This window comes from Lontra canadensis, unplaced genomic scaffold, assembly GCF_010015895.1.
Source record: "Lontra canadensis isolate GAN:19392208 unplaced genomic scaffold, GSC_riverotter_1.0 scaffold41, whole genome shotgun sequence".
In the NCBI taxonomy this organism is placed as follows: domain Eukaryota; kingdom Metazoa; phylum Chordata; class Mammalia; order Carnivora; family Mustelidae; genus Lontra; species Lontra canadensis.
Genome location: NW_022631035.1, coordinates 15,788,373 through 15,810,056, shown reverse-complemented (window position 1 = coordinate 15,810,056; position 21,684 = coordinate 15,788,373). Strand labels below are relative to the sequence as shown.

The window sequence follows — 21,684 nt, the reverse complement described above, 5'->3', positions numbered from 1 at the left end:
GGGGGACAGAAGGTTTATTTGCACAAATTATCACTGAAAACTTCCCTAACCTGAGGAAGGACACAGACATAAAAATCCAAAAAGCACAGAGAACACCCATTAAATTCAACAAAGCCAATCATTGCCAAGGCATATCATAATCAAATTCACAAAATACACAGATAAGGAAAGACTCCTGAAAGCAGCAAGAGAAAATGACTTTAACCTACAAGGGAAGACAGGACAGGTTTACAGCAAATCTGTCTACTGAAAGCTGGCAGGGCAGAAGAGAGTGGAAGGAAATGTTCAACGTGCTGAATGGGGAAAATAAGCTGCCAAGAATTCTTAACGAGCAAGACTGTCATTCAGAATAGAAAGAAAGAGTTTCCCAAACAAACAAAAACTAAAGGAGTTCGTGACCACTAAAACCAGCCCTGCAAGAAATTTTAAGGGGGACTCTCTAGGGTGAAAATAAAAAGATCAATAGCAACAAAGACTAGAAAGGACCAGAAACACCAGCTCTACAGGTAACACAATGGCACTAAATTCATATCTTTCAATAATCACTCTATAGTATCATTTGAAATCAAGAAGGGTTATGCCTCCAGCTTTGTTCTTTCTCAGTATTGCTTTGACTATTCAGGGTCTTCTGTGGTCCCATATAAACTTAAGGATTTTTTTCCTATGTCTGTGAAAAACTACCATTGGAATTTTTATAGGAATTCGAGTGAATCTATAAATAACTTTTGGTAATACAGACATTTTAACAATATTAATTTTTCTGACCCATGAATGTGAGCTGTATTTCCATTTTTTTTTTCAATTTCTTTCATCATGGTTTTATAGTTTTCATTGTATAGATCTTTCACTTCCTTATTTAAATTTATTTCCAAGTATTTTTTTTTGTTTTTTTATGCCATTGTGAGTGGTATTATTTTCTTTCTATCTTTTTCAGATATAAAGTTTATAGAAATGCAACTGATTTCTGTATGCTGATTTTGTATACTGCAACTTTACTGAATTCATTGATTAGTTCTGACAGTTTTTGGTGGAGTCTTTAGGATTTTCTACATTTAAGATCATATCATCTGCAAACAAAGACAATTATGCTTCTTCCTTTCCTATTTGGATGTCTTCTTTTTTCTTGTCTGATTGCTCTGGCTTAGACTTCTAGTCCTATGTTGAATAGGAGTGGTGAGAATGGGCACTCTTGTTCATAGGCTTACTTTTTATATAGGCTTTTCTTTCTCCCTTCAAACTAGAGGGTTAAGTGAGTATTTTTTACTGAGACAGTAAAACTAGATATTGTTTCATGAATCTTCATAATCAATTGTGTGTGTGTGTGTGTGTGTGTGTGTGTTTAGAGTTCTTAGTGTGACTTACAGTAAAAAATTTTGAAAATTACTGGTTTAGGGATTCCTGGGTGGCTCAGTGGGTTAAGCCTCTGCTTTCAGCTCAGGTCATGATCTCAGGGTCCTGGGATGGAGCCCTGAGTCGGGCTCTCTGCTCAGCAGAAAGCCTGCTCTCCCCGCCCCCACCCGCCTCTCTGCCTACTTGTGATCTCCCTCTGTCAAATAAATAAATAAAACCTGAAAAAAAAATCACTGGCTTAAATGATAGTAATATAACAGTTCTATTTTCAAAGTATTGTTCTTTCTACACTCTTCCTGGCTGATTCCAATTAACTATATGTATTTAAGATTTCAAATCTTTTATCTCAAACCTATACTTATTTCATGCATTTCCGGCGAGGACAGTGAGGTCTTTTTATGTAGCATAATGGGGGCAAGTATTTGATCAGATACTCTAAAAATCCAATTAGAGTAAGGAATAATAAAAGTGATATATATGGGGGGCGCCTGGGTGGCTCAGTGGGTTGAGCCGCTGCCTTCGGCTCGGGTCATGATCTCAGGGTCCTGGGATCGAGTCCCGCGTCAGGCTCTTTGCTCGGCAGGGAGCCTGCTTCCCTTCCTCTCTCTCTGCCTGCCTCTCTGCCTACTTGTGATCTCTGTCTGTCAAATAAATAAATAAAATCTTTAAAAAAAAAGTGATATATATGTACTATGCATGTTTTCTTTCCATGAAAAAAAAGGGACTACATTTTAACTTAATGTAGCCATACTCTTTGAAGATTTTCTTGTACAAAAATACTTCTTTATCATCTGAAATACACTCCCATTTTCAGTTTCTCTTAAGTGGAGCAAAGTACTTTTTTTAGAAGTTGAGCAGAAATTTCTGTCAGAATCCATCTAGATTTTCATTCTTTCCCCAGTCTTTTTATCCACACCAAATTCAGCTTTACATAAACTTCTCAAATCATTCAAATTTGCTTTTATGGTAATAACTCCCTTTTCCATTTATAGTTCATCAGTTTGTATAATGATTAAATTATCAATTTAATAAGTACAACTCTTTATAAACAAACCTGGAAACAAACTCAACAACTCAACCCATAGGAACACAAATGTGTTGGCTTACTAAAAGTATAGCTTACTAGATGTAAGTTTAACATGCCATCAGCCTCAGTATGAATATTTTACAGTAGAAATGATGAATATAGTTCAGGCCATCAGGGTAGTTAAGGGGAGGTCAATTAAGAGATCTCCTATATCAACAAATCTCTGTGGAGATGTAGATTTCTCAATGGAATTCTGAATTCAACATACAAAAAGTAAACTATTTTCCCTGTTAAATTCCTAATTATTTTTTTATTTTTCTGCCACTGTTATCCACCCACACTTACCCATGAAATAAATCAGAAATTATCTTTAACTTCTCATGTTCCTTCATTTTTCCTCTTAAGAATATCCCCAATCTATCTCTGTCTTTGCTATGCTACTCTTTTTTTTTTTTTTTTTTTTGCTATGCTACTCTTAAATTCTCATCATTCTTTGCTTATACTACTACAGAAGGCTCCTGACTAGTATAACACCCACTGGTCCCATTGCCTTAAATTCATTCTACACACACTCACAAGATGACTTCACTAGAGTGAAAATCTGACCTTGTAATTCTTCCAGTTAAAACCTTTCACTGACCCTTCACAACTTACATGCATTGAGTCTTACAATATGCCAATGTTAGCACTTTTATGATAAATTAATTTATTCATTCATGTGACAATGCCTATTGAACACCTAACACCTAGCAGGCTCTGTTTCAGCCTTAGGAATACAGCCATAAATAAAACAAAATTAATGTAAATTTTGTGGAGCCAGGATTTTTGCCTTTTTCTTTCACTGCTCTATTCCAATTCCAGGCAGTCTAAATCCAAGGTCTAAAATGTTAGCTCCAGCCAATCTCTTTCAACTCATCTTTCCACTCCCTACATGGCATTTTTTCCCTCAAGCAAAATTTAAAAGCTTTAGTTTACCACACACTGTGCTCTTCATTTCTCCTTTTCCTGGGATTCTTTGTCTTTCTCCAGTGATAGAAAATAACATAATACCATAAACAATAGTTTTATTTTTATTAAAATATAATGTATTATTTGTTTCAGGGGTAAAGGTCTGTGATTCATCAGTCTTACACAATTCACAGCACTCACCATAGCACATACCCTCCCCAATGTCCATCACCTAGGCACCTCATTCCTCCTAACTCCTACCCATCCAGCAACTCTCAGTTTGGTTTCTGAGATTAAGAGTTTCTTATGGTTTAAACAATGGGTTTAAATGTATACCAATCATGTGTTATCAACCATTCCTAGAGAAACATGGAGTTAGAAATAGAATGAATCCAAAAGACTTGAGAGAACATTTTTCCTAAGATAGACTTTATGATTCAAAGAATCTTAGTGCCCCTGGAAGATAATGGAGCTATCTATTTTTAAAATCCAAGAATTATAAATTTAAGAAGGACAAGATACAGTGAAAGCTTTCATCTGGGCTCTACTTCATAATTTAAGTATTTTATGCTTTATGCTTTTTTTTGGAGTTTGGATTACCAGTGTCTAAATTTTGTCTTAACTTACAGATAAAGGGAAGGTCAAACTAAATACATTGATGGAAGAATTGAGAACTGCTTTAGGTAAGTGAAAAATAACAATTCTTTACACTGTTTTAATGATATTTTCCACCATCCCTTTAGTCCCTTGTTAATTTCAACATTTTAACCCTTATTAATTAAACATTTTCATTAATTAACATTAATTAAACATTTCTACCTGCTTTAATAATCTGTGATTTTTTTTTTTATAATCCGTGCTTTTGCAACAGAGGTACTAGGTCTTTGCATAAGACAGAAAATTTCAAGATTTAGGTTATAACTGAGATACTATATGTAGCCATAATTATTTGAATAAGTCATCAACAATATAATTTCTTGGACAGTTATATTAGCCTTATATTATTATATGTAGTATTTTCCTCTAACATTATAAAGACATGCCTTTTATTATAAATAACAGACAATGTTATATTTTTAAGTCTGATATTAACTCTGCATAATATAAGAGGTGACCTTAGGTCTTTGTTTCTCCTAGCAATGGAAGATGGCACTGTACAAACACATTTTGTTTTGTTTTTTATAATTTAATTCATTTGATAATGTTCTATTATAGCCATGGCAACAGCCTTTTCTTAATAATGTGGGAATGTTTTTATTCTTCATTCCACCTTTTTTGATCTTCACTCAACCAAAAGCACAGGAGAGGTCATCAAGAACTGTCCAGACCTTCACTATTATAGATTTTTCTTCAGAGGAGCTGACATCTGAATGTCAGGATAATTTCATCCTGGTTTTGTCTTTGAATCATTGTTTAATTATTTGTTCATACACTGGCTACACAGAAGCATTTAAGACTCTGAAAAGCAGACTTCAAATAGCTGTGAGACAAACAAAACTAGCTGAAGGTATTATAAGAAGGAAATGGAAAGCACTCTAGAATCATGGTTCAATATTTCTCAGGCCTGAAAGAAGACCAGTTCCTATAATGCCTTAAGTCTATTTTACATACCCAAGTTGTCTTTTCTTAGATAAGTTAGATCTGTAGTGTGGATCGAAATACAATATGCATTATTTAAAAAGGTGCACACCCTCCAGTAGTTGGTCAAAAGAAAATTCAAAGCAATTCTGTTGTTTATCTAGGAAATTTTAACTGGCTTATTGTGCTGAATGATAGGGTGTGAACTATATTATATGCTAAGTCAGTTACAAATTTTTTATTACTATGGATAAAATACATTATACTTAGGAATCTCTTCCACCAGATATTATTTATTTCCCCAGAAAAGTTTCTATCCCTTTGGACTAAGAAGACAAGATCCACTGAGAACATTGGAAAGCCATGCACAATTCATACACATAAATTTTCAATTAGCCCTACAGTAATTCTTTAAATTGATTTGCTAGTAAAAGACTGAGTTATATGGGGAGATGGAGAGGAGAAGGGAGTTGGGGGAAATTGGAGGGGGAGATGAACCATGAAAGACTGTGGACTCTGAGGAACTAACTGAGGGTTTTGGAGGGGAGGGTGGTGGGGGGTTAGGTGAGCCTGGTGGGGGTATTATGGAGGGCATGCATTGCATGGAGCACTGAGTGTGGTGCATAAACAATGAATTCTGGACACTAAAAATAAATTTTAAAAAAATCTAAATGCTAAATTAAATTGATGTTTCCATGTTTTAAAAAAAAAAAAAAAGATATGTAGTTACTGGGGCACCTGGGTGGCCCAGTCAGTTAAGCACCTGCCTTCAACTCAGGTCATGATCCCAGGGTCCTGGGATAGAGCCCCACATCAGGCTCCCTGCTCAGTGAGAGCTTGCTTCTCCCTCTCCCTGCTGCTTCCCCTGCTTGTACTCTTTCTCTGTCAAATAAATAAATAAAATCTTAAAAAAAAAAAAAAGACTGAGTTATAGAGTTAGGATTGTCCTAACTCTAGCAAAGTGATTGTCTCTAGCAAACTTAAACCTCAATAAGTTATTGGTAGAAGTAAGGGAGATCATGATAGGCTAAGTCAGAAGTGTATAATACTAAATAATGAAAAGAAAAGATTTGACAAAAATAATGAATAAAAATACGTGAAAAATACACAAAGCACTGACAATCAGTGTTTTCTTATTCTTACGGTCTTGGATGGAAGCTCTCTACTTCATGCAGCTTTCCACTTGTTCTGAGGATCTTGGATCTTGGGGCAGCAGGTGACTTATATGAACCACCTGCTTCCTGGACACTCTGTGGAACCTCAATTTAAGTCTCTAATATAATTTTGCAATTCTGATAAGGTCTCTTCCATTTTTCCAGAAGTTTTGGTGTTCAAAATACATTGAAGTTTTAAATAATGGACAATTATTATTATACATTATACAATTATTACTATACCTTATATAATTCTTGTATAATCATGAATAATTACAAAAATGAAGAATATTGCCCTATAATTGAACAGATAAGATGGAATGTTCTAAATAGGTAGCAGGATATCCAAAATTTGTTGGCCAGTATGAGTGCTATGGATTTTTGACGAGTGTTTCAACCCATCCAGAAAATAAACATAATATTATTAGTACATATTCATAACTCAGAGAGAAGCAACTATATAAAATCCATTTGGATATGCCCAAAGGGTTCCTTAGGATGTGATTCTAATCCAGGGCTCAAAGTTACAGATTTTCCATAATTATTTTTATTTCAGATGAGGCATGAATTGGTGATACTCTCTAGTATAATATAAAATATCTTAATCAGTGTTTAATAATGTGGAAAATTTGTTCCTATAGTGATCGGTTGTTTTATGTAAGATTCTGGTAAATGTCAATTTGAAATATTATCTGATACAACCAGGTAGCAATCTTGGCTTTGCCAGATCTTACCCTTATGGATATTATAACCTGACCATTCCAATTATTTCTTTACAAAATTGAGGTCAAATTTTGTGCTTCTATAATGGAGTCTTTGACTCTGATCCTATACTTGTTTTTCCTATCTATAAAAGGTCCTTCAAAAAGAATGTTAATTTTTTAAAAATGAGAAGATGAACCACAGGCTGGGAGGAAATATTTGCAAAACACATATCTGATAAGGGGCTTATATCAAAAATATTCAAAGAATTCTTAAAGCTCAACAATGAGGAAACAAGCTAATTAAAAAGTGAGCAAAAACTCTGAATATTCACCTCACCAAAGAAGATATACAGATGGCAGATAAGGATATGAAAAGATGTTCAACATCACATGTCATTAGAGAATTGCAAATTAAAATAATGAGGGAACACTACACACCTATTAAAATGGCCAGCAAGAGGAATGCAAAATGGTACAGTCACTTTGGAAGACAATTTGGCAGTTTCTTACAAGGCTAAACCTACTCTCTTTTCATAAGATCCAATAACCACAAATTAAGTATTTACCCAAATAAGTTGAAAACATGTGAACACAAAACCTGCACACAAATGTTTGTAGCAGCTTTATTTATAATTGCCAAAATTTTCAAGCAAGTAAGATGTCCTTGAATAGAAGAATGGATAAACAGTGATATATCCATATAATGAAATATTATTCAGTGATTAAAAGAAATGAGCTATCAATCTGTGGAAAGATGTGGAAAAGTCAGTGGTTGCCAGGAGTTTAGGGGGGTGGCATAGAGAGGCATAGGGAGACGAGATATAAGGGCCACAACAGAACTGTAGGTCAGTGAAATTATTCCGTATGTTACCATAATGGTGACTACATAACATATTGCATTTGTCAAAACCCATACAACTATATGATACAAAGAGTGAACACCAAAGACATAGCTTGGATCAGTAAGAAAAAAAGATATAGGAAGCTTCTAGAAGAATCCATGTGCAGACTTCCTATGCTCTCCTTCTTATGAGGGGTTACACATAACATACCTTATCTCCAGCAGCAAAGATGTAGTTACACACGGATGCCCTGGGAAGCCTGTTGGAGTCTCAGTCCCCAAGGTTTTTTATTTAGGGCTATTCACATAGGCACCCTCTGCCTATCAGCTATCAATATACCAGACTCCCAGAAGAAAAACAGGTATTCACCAGAAATCACATTGTTTGCACAAGTTTAGGCACAGTGAACTAGCGTTTTCCGTTGGTATTAGAGGAAACATTCTGAAATCCAAGTTCCCAGATACCAGCCAAGTACAAATAGCAAGCAGGCTCTTCTAAAGGTAGCAGCCTTACGCCTGCTATGTTAACTCTTTTCTGCACAGTCTATTTAGTAAGATCTGCTGAAGCATTATCTCTAGTCATTATACCATCTGTTTTACTGTGGGCTTTTTTACCTTTAAGACAGCATTTCTTTGACCAGAATCAAAGCATCAAGTAATAATTACTATAAAAGTATATCACCTATCATTTAGTTTTACCAATTTGAAATCTCTAGAAAGGGCCATTTTTCAGTCACTTGAACCAACCTTGTATCTGAAGGACTTATATCTTTCAAGAAAAACTAACTAATTATTGCATCTTTAATCTACTATGGTCCCTTTTCACTATTAAGACAAGACCCATCAACAAATAATATTAAGTCAGTGTGGTACTCAAATACCCAAAAGATCTGTTTAGGACATGGACACTTATTGAAATACAGAAATACAATTATGGAAATTATAATTATAGAAGTAGAAATCTTCTTCATAGGCTAAAGGTAATAAAGTCACTGATTGAGAGTGTTATACCAATGGATAATAGTATGGGGAGAAAGTAGCAATATTCCATAATTAGTAACTAATTGGTAAAAAAAAATTAGATATTTTCAGTTAACAATAGAGATTGTAATTCTATATAGTATCCTCAGATTTAAATATGATCTTAATTTAAGATTGAAGAAGATTTGCCTAGCAATTTAGAAACTGCATTTGCTCTGAAGCAAGAAGGATATAGCCAAGGCTACTGATTTAAGGGATAAGCTATAATAAGCAATGGGTCTTTTATTTATTTTTTAATTTAAAAAAATTTTTATTAACACATAATATATTATTTGCCCCAGGGGTACAGGTCTGTGAATCTTCAGGCTTACACATTTCACAGCACTCACCATAGCACGTACCCTCCCCAATGTCCACAACCCATCCACCCCATCCCTCCCACCCACACCCCAGCAACCCTCAGTTTGTTTCTGGAGATTAAGAATCTCTTGCAATGAGTCTTTTAATGAATACTATTGATACACTGTGTTAATGCTTCCGAAGCTTGGCCTAACTTCATGCACATCAGAATGAATCAGTCTGGGGTGCCTGGGTGGCTCAGTGGGTTGAAGCCTCTGCCTTCAGCTTGGGTCATGATCCGGGGTCCTGGGATCGAGCCCCACATCGGGCTCTCTGCTCAGCAGGGGGCCTGCTTCCCCCTCTCTCTCTGCCTACTTGTGATCTCTGTCTGTCAAATAAATAAATAAAATCTTTAAAAAAAAAAAAAAAGAATGAATCAGTCTGACTCCTGTCTTGAAGGATACTCTTCTCAAAACAATGAATTTCACGTAAAGAGCAATTCATAGTTTAAAATTATTAAATATATACAGAAATGAAACACTATGAGTAAGATACCTGTCATGAACAACCTTTAGCAAAATCAGATCAGTGAAGATTTTAGATTTTGAAATTATCAGACCAAAAATTATTAAATAAGCATGCTTCATATAATTTAATAATTAAAAGAGAGGCTTGAGTATATCTGAGTAAAGACCAAGCAGATTTGATAAAGAACCAAATAGACTTTGAGAAATGAAAATAGTAAAAATTTAAAACACTTGAAGATTTTAACAGTAATTTATAAACAGCTGAAGAAACAACTAAGGAACTTAAAAAAATACAAAGTATATAGCACAGAAAAAGAAATGTGAAATATGAAAGAGAGGTTATGAGACACCAAGGATAGATAAGAAAATCTAACATATATCTAGAATTCCAGGAAGAAAAGATAAAGAGAGCAAGACAGAGGCAATATTTGAAAAGAACTTTTCAGAACAGATAAATAGTGCCAATCTAAAGAAGCTAAGTGACTCCTAAGCAGAATAAATAAAAAGAAATATCCATACTAGACATATACATTTGAAATATGCAATACACCTAATTTATTGATTGAAAGTTTAGGATTCTAGGCAGTAAGCGTTCAGAGATTCACTTTCCACTGATTTAAACCAAAAGACTTAATTAAACCAAAATTGTTTTTCCTTTCTAAAGTTACAAAAGTATAAAACTATTTATAATAATCAAAAGATTATTTACCATAAAAATAATACAAAACAAAAATTATTGGGGAAGCCCAAGGCCCTATTTTTGGAACAATTTCTAATAAGCATATATAATATATATATAATATAATATATTATATTCATATAAGTGTATAATCTATGTACCTTTCTAGACTTATGTGCCTAATATTCTACTGCTCCTAATATTATTATAATTTCAAGCTATCAGGAAAACTACCTCCATTTCTATTTTGTGAAGGAAAGACCCAAATTATTATTTGTTTTATTTTTTTATGTATTTATATAATCACTCAAGGTGATAATTTTTTGTTTGTTATAGAATACATGATTTTTAACTACCCATGAAGTTGTCTTAATGGCACATGAGTGCAAATATTGCTAGTTAACAGCATTTGATTGTAATAACTCACTACTTTTGTGTTCTTCCCAAATTCTTCTTTGTCACTATTTCTGTCTTTTCTAGGTGAGCAGATTGATGTCAGTGATGTATATGATGTGCTGAAAGACATGAAAGTGGAAGTCACAGACAAGGAATACTTTAATTTTGTAAAAACTCTACCACTTGATGGTAAGGATTTAAAATATACTGTGTATACTTCAAGGAGCTTTAGAGTGCTTGACTGTAGGATTTTCTTCTAAAATGATACCAGATTGTTACCAGGTTGTTTTGTTTTCTTTTTTTAAAAAAATCATTTTTTAAAACTTTTTTTTTTTCTAGAATGCAACTTTCTTTTTAATTATTTGATTTTTGCCAAAGAAAATTTGGGTCATTTAGTTTTTATTATGGTGGGCAATATCTCTCTCACTTAATCCTGCCAATAACATATATGTATTGTTGTTCTCAGTTCCATTAATACTCCTGAGAGTGGAAAGATGTAAAAATGGAAGAATAAAGAGTGTAAGGAAAGAAACCAGCAATAAATGTAAATCAAATGAGATATATGCTTTATAAGTTTTAAGCCATAATCCTTGCCTTTAATGCAAGAGTGAATAAATTTGCCTCATTAAAATCTTTCTCCAAGGAAACTTTGTTATTATTTGAGAATAAACCAGGTAAATTTCAGAAAAATTATTAACAAGTACATCTTTTTTGAAATTATGGAGTTAGGGAAAGAATTGTAGGGTATTTATTGTTTCAGTGAATCTCCCTTACTATTTTTCTCTCACCTGAATTATGCCTTTTCTTAAAGCTGAAGGAAAGGTGTACCAAAAAAGGTTGCTGGATGGTGTGAAGACTCTTAAAAGTGAGTGAGAAATATAATGAGAAAACAAATAAATCTGAGATAGTCTCTTATTTTTCATATACATTAATTTATTTTTATTACATTAAAAATTTTATGTATGTATTTTCTAATATTTATGGATATGTTATATGTTCCATAAATCCCTGGAAAATTACCCAGCCCTTTTAGAACTTGTACTATGTTGATATGAACAAAAGATACAATCAAACAATGAGACTCTATATCCAGTTTTAATGCTGATCCTCCTTGTATGCTTGGCTAGGTCTTACTGGGCTTTAATGTCTTCATGTGTAAAGTTAGAACCATAATATACATGAACTAATAAGGAATTTTTCCACATCCTGGTTGTTTTTATGATCTTTGTCTCTCCTAAGGAGGAAAGGTTGATATGAATAACCTGGACACATTTCTGAAAAATATGGGGATTGAGCTTTCACATAAAGAACTTGAAGATTTTTCACAAAACCTACCAGTTGATGGTGAGCATTGTACATAAAAATATATTCCCTTTAGGACAGCTTGGGTTTGAGAGTATCAATAGAACAATGATAGTATTTAGTACCAACAGGATATTTTTTAAAAGATTTTATTTATTTATTTGAGAGAGAGCACAAACTAGGGGGAGGGTCCTGAGGAGGGGAAGAAGCAAGCTCCCCGCTGAGCAGGGAGCCCGACTTAGGGCTCAATCCCAACACACCCGGATCATGACCAGAGCTGAAGGCAGCTGCTTAATTGGCTGAACCACCCAGACACCCCTCAACAGAACATTTTTAAAAGCATGTAGCTGAATGTAGGTCTCAAATGAAAGCACATCAGACTCTTCATTAGCAGAGTATTCTATGAATAATGAAAATTAGTAAGAGTTCTGACAAACCATTCTTAGGTCAAAGCATGAAGAAGAAAAGGAAAATAGAAAGTGAAACATTTAAAAGAAACATTAAACAGTGAGTAAGAGAACAGTCTATGATGAAGAATGATTAGACTTGGTTGTTCAGATATAGTCAGAAAGACTAGAAAGGGATAGAGGGAAACACAATAAGAATTTCAAGAGAGGGGCGCCTGGGTGGCTCAGTGGGTTAAGCTGCTGCCTTCGGCTCAGGTCATGATCTCAGGGTCCTGGGATCGAGTCCCACGTCGGGCTCTCTGCTCAGCAGGGAACCTGCTTCCCTCTCTCTCTCTCTCTCTCTGCCTGCCTCTCCATCTGCTTGTGATCTCTCTCTGTCAAATAAATAAATAAAATCTTAAAAAAAAAAAAAAAAAAAGAATTTCAAGAGATATAATTGTGGATATGGAGTAAAATAATATTATTATAATAAGGTGTTATATATAACATGAGATTAAGATGTTAATTATATTAATAAATGAACATTTTTCCAAAGTAAAAGAAATAAATTACCAATATTGATCAAAGAAGAAGTGAAAAATATGAATAGGCCAATAATGACAGTTGAAAAAAACTATCAAATAATTATATCTGTCAATTTCCCACCACCACCCACCACTCTAACAAAGGGTAACAGGCCCAGAGAGTTTTAAGAATAAATTCTTTCAAATATTTAAGGAACTGTTTAGTTTAATGCTTACTGATCCAGAGGACTCCAGTTTAAGATGATAAAGAAACCAAAATCTGTCTAGTTTTTCTTTCCTCTAATATCTAACAAAGTGAACAACAAGAACAAAAAAAGTAAAAAATCAACGAAGGAAATTCAGCACCAATCAAATAATAAAAGGAGGCCAGCCTAATGCCATAAATGTTTAATGAGGACAACTAAGGAGATAAAAGATTTTTTGAGTAGAAACAGTAGTATAACACAATTAGACTCCTCTTAGCCTTTCTCCTCCCTCAGAAATTAACCTGGTAAAATCCAGAGGTTTCTCACTAAAATGTCCAGATCTAGAGTAAAGCAAATTGGATAGATAACTTCTCTCTCTCTCTCTCTCTCTCTCTCTCAAAAATCTAGTATATATGGATAATTCACAAAGTGAACCAACATAAGAATATCAAATATCTTTAAAATAGAGAATATAGCAAATAAAAATTTTTAATCAAATCTAGTTTAAGGAAAAAAAGAAAAGTTTTCTAAAATGAAGGAATGAATGCAAATCAAAGACACAACACCAGTTCCAGAAAATGTTGATCCAGAATATTCTACAGTGAAGTAATTCTTTGTTTACTTATTGAGGAAAAATAGGAATTCTTAAAACATACAGATGTTAGAAAGCACGTAATAGATTGGGAGGAGAGGCAATAGGTTTCCAAGCCAACATTTAATTCCAGAAAAGAATGGAATAATGTCCACAAATTTGAAAAAGAAAGTGTGGCAAAGAAAATTATATACAGCTAAGATGTCATTCAAATATAAAGACAAGGGATACCTGGGTGGCTCAGTCAGCTAAGCGTCTGACTCTTGGTTTGGCTCAGGTCATGATCTGAGGGTCATGGGACCAAGCCCTGCATGGGGCTCTCTGCTGGGCAGGGAACTTATTTCTCCCTCTCCCTCTGCCTGCTGCTCCCCCTGTTTATACTCTCTCTCTCCCTCTCTTTCTGTCAAGTAAATAAATAAAATCCTTTAAAAAATTAAAAACTTATCCTTATACCTACGTAAGTATGATGAAAAATTAATAGTCTAGAACTAAAATTCAAGATGATATCAACATTCTAGTTGGGGGACAAGTGTCATAGGTAGAGAAAAAAGAAGGAACAGTCTCATTCTTTGTCTTTGACTGCTCTGTTTTACAGTTGATGGGAAGGTTGATCTGGAAAATGTGACACTGAAAATGAAAGATTTTACAGGTGAGTTTCTATAACACTGAAACCCTAATGCCTCATAATAAATTATATTTTAAATGTTATTGTCCCAGTAGTCTATTGGTCATATTAATTTTACCATCTTACCCAGTTATTGTAAAATATTTCTGCCTGATAAAATCCATTTGATCTTGAATTACCTGTTTTTTTTAATTTTATTTTTTTTTTATTTTCAGCATTGAATTATCTGTTTTAAAAATAAACTACAGAACTTGTTTTTGATAACAAGTCCTATATACTGTAGAGATGTTTTTCTCATATATGTATATATGTCTTTGCCTACATGTAAATAGCTAAATTTTAGGTAAGCATATGAATAAATAAGGTAAAGTTTTGTAAAGCTCAAGATTATGTGGATTTTGTGAACAATCAATTCCATAAGTCAGTATAAGATCTCTTGCCATAATTATTTCTCTTGGCAATTCATTATCCAATTTGGTAACTAGATTTTATTCTACACATTATCCCCCAAATTATGAGAGACTTTCTTGTATTAATAATTTAGGAACAAGTTTGTTTTGACTTCTAATGATACACTATTTCTACATCCCATTTTACCTTTGCTCTTTAACCCCAAATTGAGAATGATGCAATAAAAGCTATTTTTTTTAAGATTTTATTTATTTATTTGAGAGACAGAGATCACAACTAGGCAGAGAAGCAGGCAGAGAGAGAGGAGGAAGCAGACTCCCTGCTGAGCAGAGAGCCTCATGAGGGGCTCGATCCCAGAACCCTGGGACCATGACCTGAGGCAGAGGCTCCAACCCAGGTGCCCCAATAAAAGCTATTTTAAGTATATTTTAAAAATACGTATCATATAAGTCAAGAACTTGGAAGTTTTGAACCTCCATAATACTGAGTTATTAATTTCTAAAATTTTCACCTATAAACACTTTATTTTCAAAGGAGAAAAGGTTGATGCCACTGATCTAAAAAACATTCTTGGAGACATGGGGATAGAAGTCAATGATAAGGAATGTCTTGATCTACAAAAATCACTACCAGCTGATGGTGAGCTGCATCTACAACCTCCAGAAAGTTCAGTTTTAAGGTTCTGCTTGTGATGTTTATACTTTAAAGTGACATATGTTCAGGCACCCATCCTTCAGCTCTTGCTTCCGTGTGGACAGTCCGTTACTCTGTGCCAATTCAAGTACGAAATCCAGCTGTCAAAAGAATCCTTTTCCACAAAATCAGCATTAGGGAAAGATGTTACTAATGATTTTGAAAGGGAGAGGAAAGAAGGATTTACATCTTGTCTCTCTCAGTAACGTTGCAGAAGTCCTCATAAATTCCTGTTCTCTCCCAGAGTCATTTTTCCTTGCGTTGCCGCTAACCCTCCCAGAGCTAAACTCTGACAATGCCTCCCTCTGTCAAGCTCAATTTATTTTTTTAATCAAGTTTTTATTTTATTTTATTTTATTTGATAAATATTTAATAAAATATAATTTATTTTAATTCCAATGCCGCTAACATAGTGCCGTATAATATGTACATATATCGTACAATATAGTCATTCAACAATTCCTTACATCACCCAGTGTACTTCTTTTTTTTTTTCTTACGATTGTATTTATTTATTAGAGAAAGAGAGAGAGCATAAACAGGGAAAGGAGCAGAGGGAAAAGAATAAGAAGACTCCCTGCTGAGTAGGAGCCCAGCACAGGGCTCAATCGCAGGACCCCAATTTCATGACCTTAACTGACTGAGTGACCCAGGTGCCCACAAGTATGCTTCTTAATCCCCATCACCTATTTCACCCATCACCCCACCTACAGCAGGTTCTCTGTAGTTAAGAGTCTGTTTCCTGTTTTTTTTCTCTCTCTCTCTCTTTTTTTTCCTTTGCTTGTTTTGGTTCTTAAATTCCACAGATGAGTGAGATCATATGGTATTTGTCTTTCTCTGACTGACTTATTTCACTTAGCCTAATACTCTCTAGCCCCATCCATGCCATTGCAAATGGCAACACTTCATTATTTTTTATGGCTGAATAATATTATACTTATATAATAAACATATATATTCCATATATATATATAATATAGTATACATATATACCACATCTTCTTTATCCATTTATCTATCACTACATACTTGGGCAGCTTCCATAATTTGGCTATTATAAATAATGCTGCTATAAACATGGGGGTGCATGATTCCCTGTGAATTAGTGGTTTTATATTGAGGGTGTGATTAGTGGATGGATTACTGGATCTAGTAACAATAACCGCTAACATTTGTTGAGACCTAATGATGTGCCAAGTTAGTCCTCACCTCACAAATGATGGCACCTTATGCCCATCTTATAGTAGAGGAAACTGTGGTACAGAAAGGCCACAGTTTCTCCCTTAAGGCCACAAAGCTAGGCAGCAGCAGAACAAGAATTTGAACCCAAGCTTTACCTCTACACTATGTATCACTCTGTACCATAGTGAGAAATTTTTAATTGCTTAACTTCATCGTGATTTGAAGGTGAAAGTGGATGGATTTCTAAAGTTAGTCACACAAAGGAAACTCTGACCCTTAGATTCTATTTGTGACTCATTCTGTGTCCCGAACTGTCCCTTTTCTTACAGATGATAAGAAAGTTTTTCAGAACAGATTGCTCTCAGCTTTGAAGTCCTTCAAAGGTGGGTAAGAAATATAATAAGAAAGTATATGAGATTTTTAATCTCTGTATTTGTATTTTTTATCATGATCATGATTCCTCTGCCATTCCTTCTATATATTAATCTTAAAGTCTTTTTTTTTTTTTTGGTGCTATATACACTTGATCCCAGTGTGAGACTCAAAGGAATCAGTCCTAAGGATCTCCACAATTGTCTTCCTATGTCTTTTGGATAGGTCCAATTAGACTATTAACCTTTACAGTGCTGAAAATAAGCATCATAATGCTCAGCTGTGAACTGTTAATTTTCTTCTATTTTTTCTTTTTTTTTTTTTTTTAAGAGAGTGCCAGGGGAAGGGAGAAGGAGAGGGAGAGAGATGGTCCTAAGCAGGCTCCATGACCAGTATGGAGCCCAATGAGGGGCTCAGTCTCATCACCCTGAGATCACAGCTGAGCCGAAATAGAGTCAGACACTTAACTGACTGAGCCATCCAGGAGTCCCTCTTCTATTTTTTTCAATATAAAAGGTGCTATATGCCCACTAAATATAAATTAAAGAAAAAATAATCATCTATAATCCTACTATCTAATCATTACCATTCTTAATATTCTGAAGCCCTACATAATTAAACAATAATCTCATCGAGTCAGAAGTGCTCTGAAATCCCACTGGAAGACTCTGTAAAAGACACCAACATACCAGTCCTGATAAGTCACTTTTTCTTGCAGTGATGGAATACACTGTTATCCCTATAGTTAAGCAATTAGTTAAGCAATTAACCTAATTTATCTAAGGGCCACAATATTAAAGCTACATCCAATATTAGAATCACATTGACTTAAAATAGTTACAGTACAATAGGTTTAGGGGAAATGAATGCACGTGATGGAATAATAAACCGATGTTGTCCATCTGAGATTCACTCTATTTATGTGCTTGCTGACTGTGGAATGTCAGAGAGAGTCACATGCATTGTTTACATTATTCATGTATGTATATTTTTACTGGGCATACGATTTTAATTCATATATATTAAATGACCTCATGATACAACTTCACCCTATAAAATAACATTTTTTTCCTGTGCAATCACCTTCTGTAACAGCTATGGCTATGTCATTTTCTGTGGAATGAAGATATAATGGTTTACTTACCAATCCCTGTCATTAGAAATTTAAATTATGGTTCTTCCTTCTTCCTTCTCTCCCTTCCTTTCTTCCCTCTTTCTTTCTTTCTTTTTTTTTTCTTTCTTTACTTGTGACAAGTAAGATTATAATGAACATTTCCCTTCTCCTTTTGCATAGCTTTTTCTGCATTCCCCAAAGTGGAATTAGTGGGTTGAGAGTTATGAACATTTTAAAGAATCATGATAGTTATTGCCAAATCACTTTCCAATAAGGTAATTCCAGTTAGAACTCTAACCAGCAGCCAGGCATATTGAGAGTTGAATTAACTTATCAGCACAAGAAATATTTTTCATATTGTGTCTTTATTGTTTTTTTTTCTTACTTCTCCCTCTCTTTCTAAGGAGGGAAGATTAATGTCAATAACCTGAACACAGTTTTGGGGAACATGGGGATCAAGCTCAAAAATAAGGAGCTTAAAAGTGTGCTACAAAAGCAATCTATGGATGGTGAGCATTGTAAACAATTATTTTGCCTTTTAGGGGAGGGCTTAGAATCTTGGGATCATACATAAGAATTTTTAGAACTAGATTGATTTGATGAATTTAAGATATTTTTAAGAATTATGAAGAAGAACTTGGCCTTAAGATAAAAGGAAATCCTGTATTCATCTGTATTCATCTGAATTCATCTGTATTCATCTGAAATTATCACCCTACTCACAGTGATTACTGCTGAGAGGTTATTCACAGCTGATGTCATGCCAGAGAATGGTAGAGAGAAACAAACATGGGAACAGTGGGGGAAATGAATGAATGCCTAACCAAGACAGCCTGAAATAATTGAGAGAAAAATATCTATGATAGGATCTAATAGATCATTAATATTTCCTCAAATATCTAATAAGCCCATGTCACCACCATACTGAGACAGACACAGAGTTGAAACACTTGAGAAAAGCTTATTTAAATAGATGGAAGATGTGAAGCCCCTGGCTTAGTATTTGGGCTAGATGTAAGGTTCACCAAAAACAAACCAAAATGAATTGACCTTTATTGATGATCTCTTTTGCCATACTTACAAGAAAGTCTCTGAAGATTTGAGAACTGGAGATAATACGTTTGTCATAGTCAGTATAGTCAGGGACTATGAACACATAGTCCCTGTGTTCAAGGGACATGGGCCAAACACCATTGTCCTTACTAATAAGGAATTAAGCGCTCAAACCAAGGAATATAAATTTAAGGTTAACACAATTATTTAATAGAATATATGGGCTTTTCACTTTGCTCCATGTCAAAGCTTTCCTGTCTTGTATCAATGTCTGACATTTTTATGTTTTGTATTACAGCTGATGGAAATATTTCTCTAAAAAAAGTGATGAGTGATGTGACAGCAGTTATAGGCAAGTTAAAAAGTTATCATAAAGGTTAAAATTCTAATTCTTTAATGACATTTTCCCATCTTGTTTTTTCAGTGAACATGTAAATCTATAAGCGTTTTACTAATTTCCATGACTCCCCCTCAACAAAATAACTGGAATATTTCCAATATCATTACATCAACACATGGTTGCTTCCCTCTCCTTTTACCATGCCTTCCCACTTTTTGAGATAACATTATCCTGAATTTTATATTGCCTCTTCTTCTTTTTAAAAAATCATAATTTTATTACCTATATAACAACATAGTCTTTCATTTTGCTTCATTTACCTCTATAAAAATGCTTTCATAAATGATGTGCAATGTTCCCTAACCCTAATAATGTAAGGGTTCTATAACTTGTTTTTTTTTTTTTTAAATAATTGTGAGAAATGTGTAAAGAAAAGCAAAAAATCCCTGTCCAAAAAGTCAGGATAGTGATAACCTATAGAGAAAGAGTGTGGATAGGGACTGGAAAAGACAATGAGAGACCCCCAGAGTGTTATCAGTGTTCTCTTTCTCACCTAGATGGTGGTTACAAGGGTGTTGTTACAAGTGCTTGTGTCTAGGTGTCCAGAGTCAGTCTTTGGGTTACCTGGATTAAATTTTTTCCTCATTTCTCTGTAGCAAGTCCTATATCCTCTAAAATACCAATAATAATGCTTCTGATCTTTACCACTGAAAAGCTGAAAATCTGTATCAGGGAAAAACAAACTACTGGCCACACACCAAATCTAGTCCCCTGCCTCTTTTTATAAATAAAGTTTTATTGGAACTGCATTATTAATGGCTGCTTTTCTGCTACAATAGCAGAGTTGAGTAGCTGCAACAGAGGCTCTATATCCTGCAAATTCTAAAATATTTACTGTCTGTCTCTTTACAGAAAATGTGTGCTAATCCTTGATCTAGATTACCACAATAATATTTGAAGTAAAAATTAGGATTTTGTCCAAATAATCTAATAATTTTCGGACAAGCAGAGAGCAATATCAGGTTAACATCTACATTCTAATTTACAAGACAATAATTACTTAAATCCACAGTTTACTGAGAATTATACTTTCTTAGCTCCAACGCTATGAAAGTGCATCTTTCCCTAGGGTCAAGGGAGTAAATCCTAATTCTCTGCCTGCCCTATACTCCACGGAGCCGGTCTTACTGTACCTTTGTCTTCCATCTGGCAGCTAGGGATGGTGATTTATAAATGTGGACAATTTTATTTCATTTTTTTTGAATACTTAGAATACTCTAATACTTAGTAATACTTAGATACTTACATAATAGTGTTAACTATACTTGCCATTTCTCTTTTTTAAAGGAGAAAAAGTTAATGTCAAAGATCTGAAAAATATTTTAGAAGATATTGGGATAGAATTCACACCTCAAGAATACCTGGAACTGGTAAAAAGTCTTCCAGTTGATGGTAAGCATTTCAAATACTATGAGAGCTTTCAAGGGAAGTTGATCTTTTGTGTTTAAGACAACTTAAAAAAAAAGAAAAAAGCCGTATTTATTACATATTCTAATTTTAAAACAACCACAAAAAGAAAGTCTAAGAAACTTTAGCATGGCCTTGTTCTTCCTTTGGGAAGTGTAATTTCATTCTTTCTTTGGGAATCAGCAACTCTATTTTCTTGCCTTTGGGTATAAAATTTTATTGTCGCCGTCAAAACTAAAAGTTAAGCTGAGAGATGTAAAAAAGGATGGGAGGAGTAGAAAGGAGTAGGAGAAAGAAGGAAAAGCCAAAGAAAGTGAAAGAAAGATGTGTTCATATTCCATTAAGGCGTTTGCCTCCAGTTGCTGGCTTTGCACTCAGTCAGACACAGCACCCTGAGAGGTTTCTCAGAGTTCCAGATTCACTGGAGGGTAAAAATCAAAGTTATCTCTAAGGCAAATCATTTAAAAGTATCTTTGTGAAATGATACATTTGTTTTCTTTAAACATCTATAATTACTTTATCTGTGATATCAATTGTGCTTTTTCTTACAGATTATGGAAATGTATATAAAAATAGATTGCTAGATGAAGTGAAATCTTTCAATCGTAAGTAACATGGTGAAAAGAAAGATAAATAAGGTTCTCCTGCCTCATATTATCATTTGGCTCTTCTCTTGTGGATCTTACCACCTCTCATCTGAACTGATTTTGCTATTTTGAATATAGATGCCATGTTCAAAATCTTTCCTTTTGCTGCTTAGTAAATTTGGTCTTTATCAAATTTAGCTTAAGAGCAGATTTAAATCTGGGTCTACATGGAAGATGTGAGGTAAAAATTGGCAACTGTTCAGGGCATTTCAGTGACTAGAAGAGCTAAACTGAGCATTTATGGCC

The 21,684-nt window shown here is 34.2% G+C and overlaps 2 protein-coding genes across 3 annotated transcripts in view; both read left to right on the top strand.

The window, feature by feature from the left end:
- Positions 1 to 21,404, top strand: part of LOC116875477 — an 86,924-nt gene extending 65,520 nt beyond the window's left edge. Inside the window, exons 40-50 of the mRNA XM_032871037.1 lie at positions 3,955 to 4,008; positions 10,609 to 10,713; positions 11,336 to 11,389; positions 11,764 to 11,868; positions 14,130 to 14,183; positions 15,105 to 15,209; positions 16,775 to 16,828; positions 18,336 to 18,440; positions 19,283 to 19,336; positions 20,672 to 20,776; positions 21,343 to 21,404. Coding sequence (XP_032726928.1) covers positions 3,955 to 4,008; positions 10,609 to 10,713; positions 11,336 to 11,389; positions 11,764 to 11,868; positions 14,130 to 14,183; positions 15,105 to 15,209; positions 16,775 to 16,828; positions 18,336 to 18,440; positions 19,283 to 19,336; positions 20,672 to 20,776; positions 21,343 to 21,404 — 857 coding nt within the window. The remainder of the gene's footprint in view (positions 1 to 3,954; positions 4,009 to 10,608; positions 10,714 to 11,335; positions 11,390 to 11,763; positions 11,869 to 14,129; positions 14,184 to 15,104; positions 15,210 to 16,774; positions 16,829 to 18,335; positions 18,441 to 19,282; positions 19,337 to 20,671; positions 20,777 to 21,342) is intronic.
- The window catches only part of EFCAB3 (EF-hand calcium binding domain 3), a 121,612-nt gene continuing 120,608 nt past the window's right edge, over positions 20,681 to 21,684 (top strand). The window contains exons 1-2 of one of the 2 annotated variants that reach the window (XM_032870911.1): positions 20,681 to 20,776; positions 21,343 to 21,396. The gene's annotated coding sequence lies outside the window, so the exon portion shown is untranslated. The remainder of the gene's footprint in view (positions 20,777 to 21,342; positions 21,397 to 21,684) is intronic. The other variant, XM_032870912.1, reaches the window with a different exon arrangement.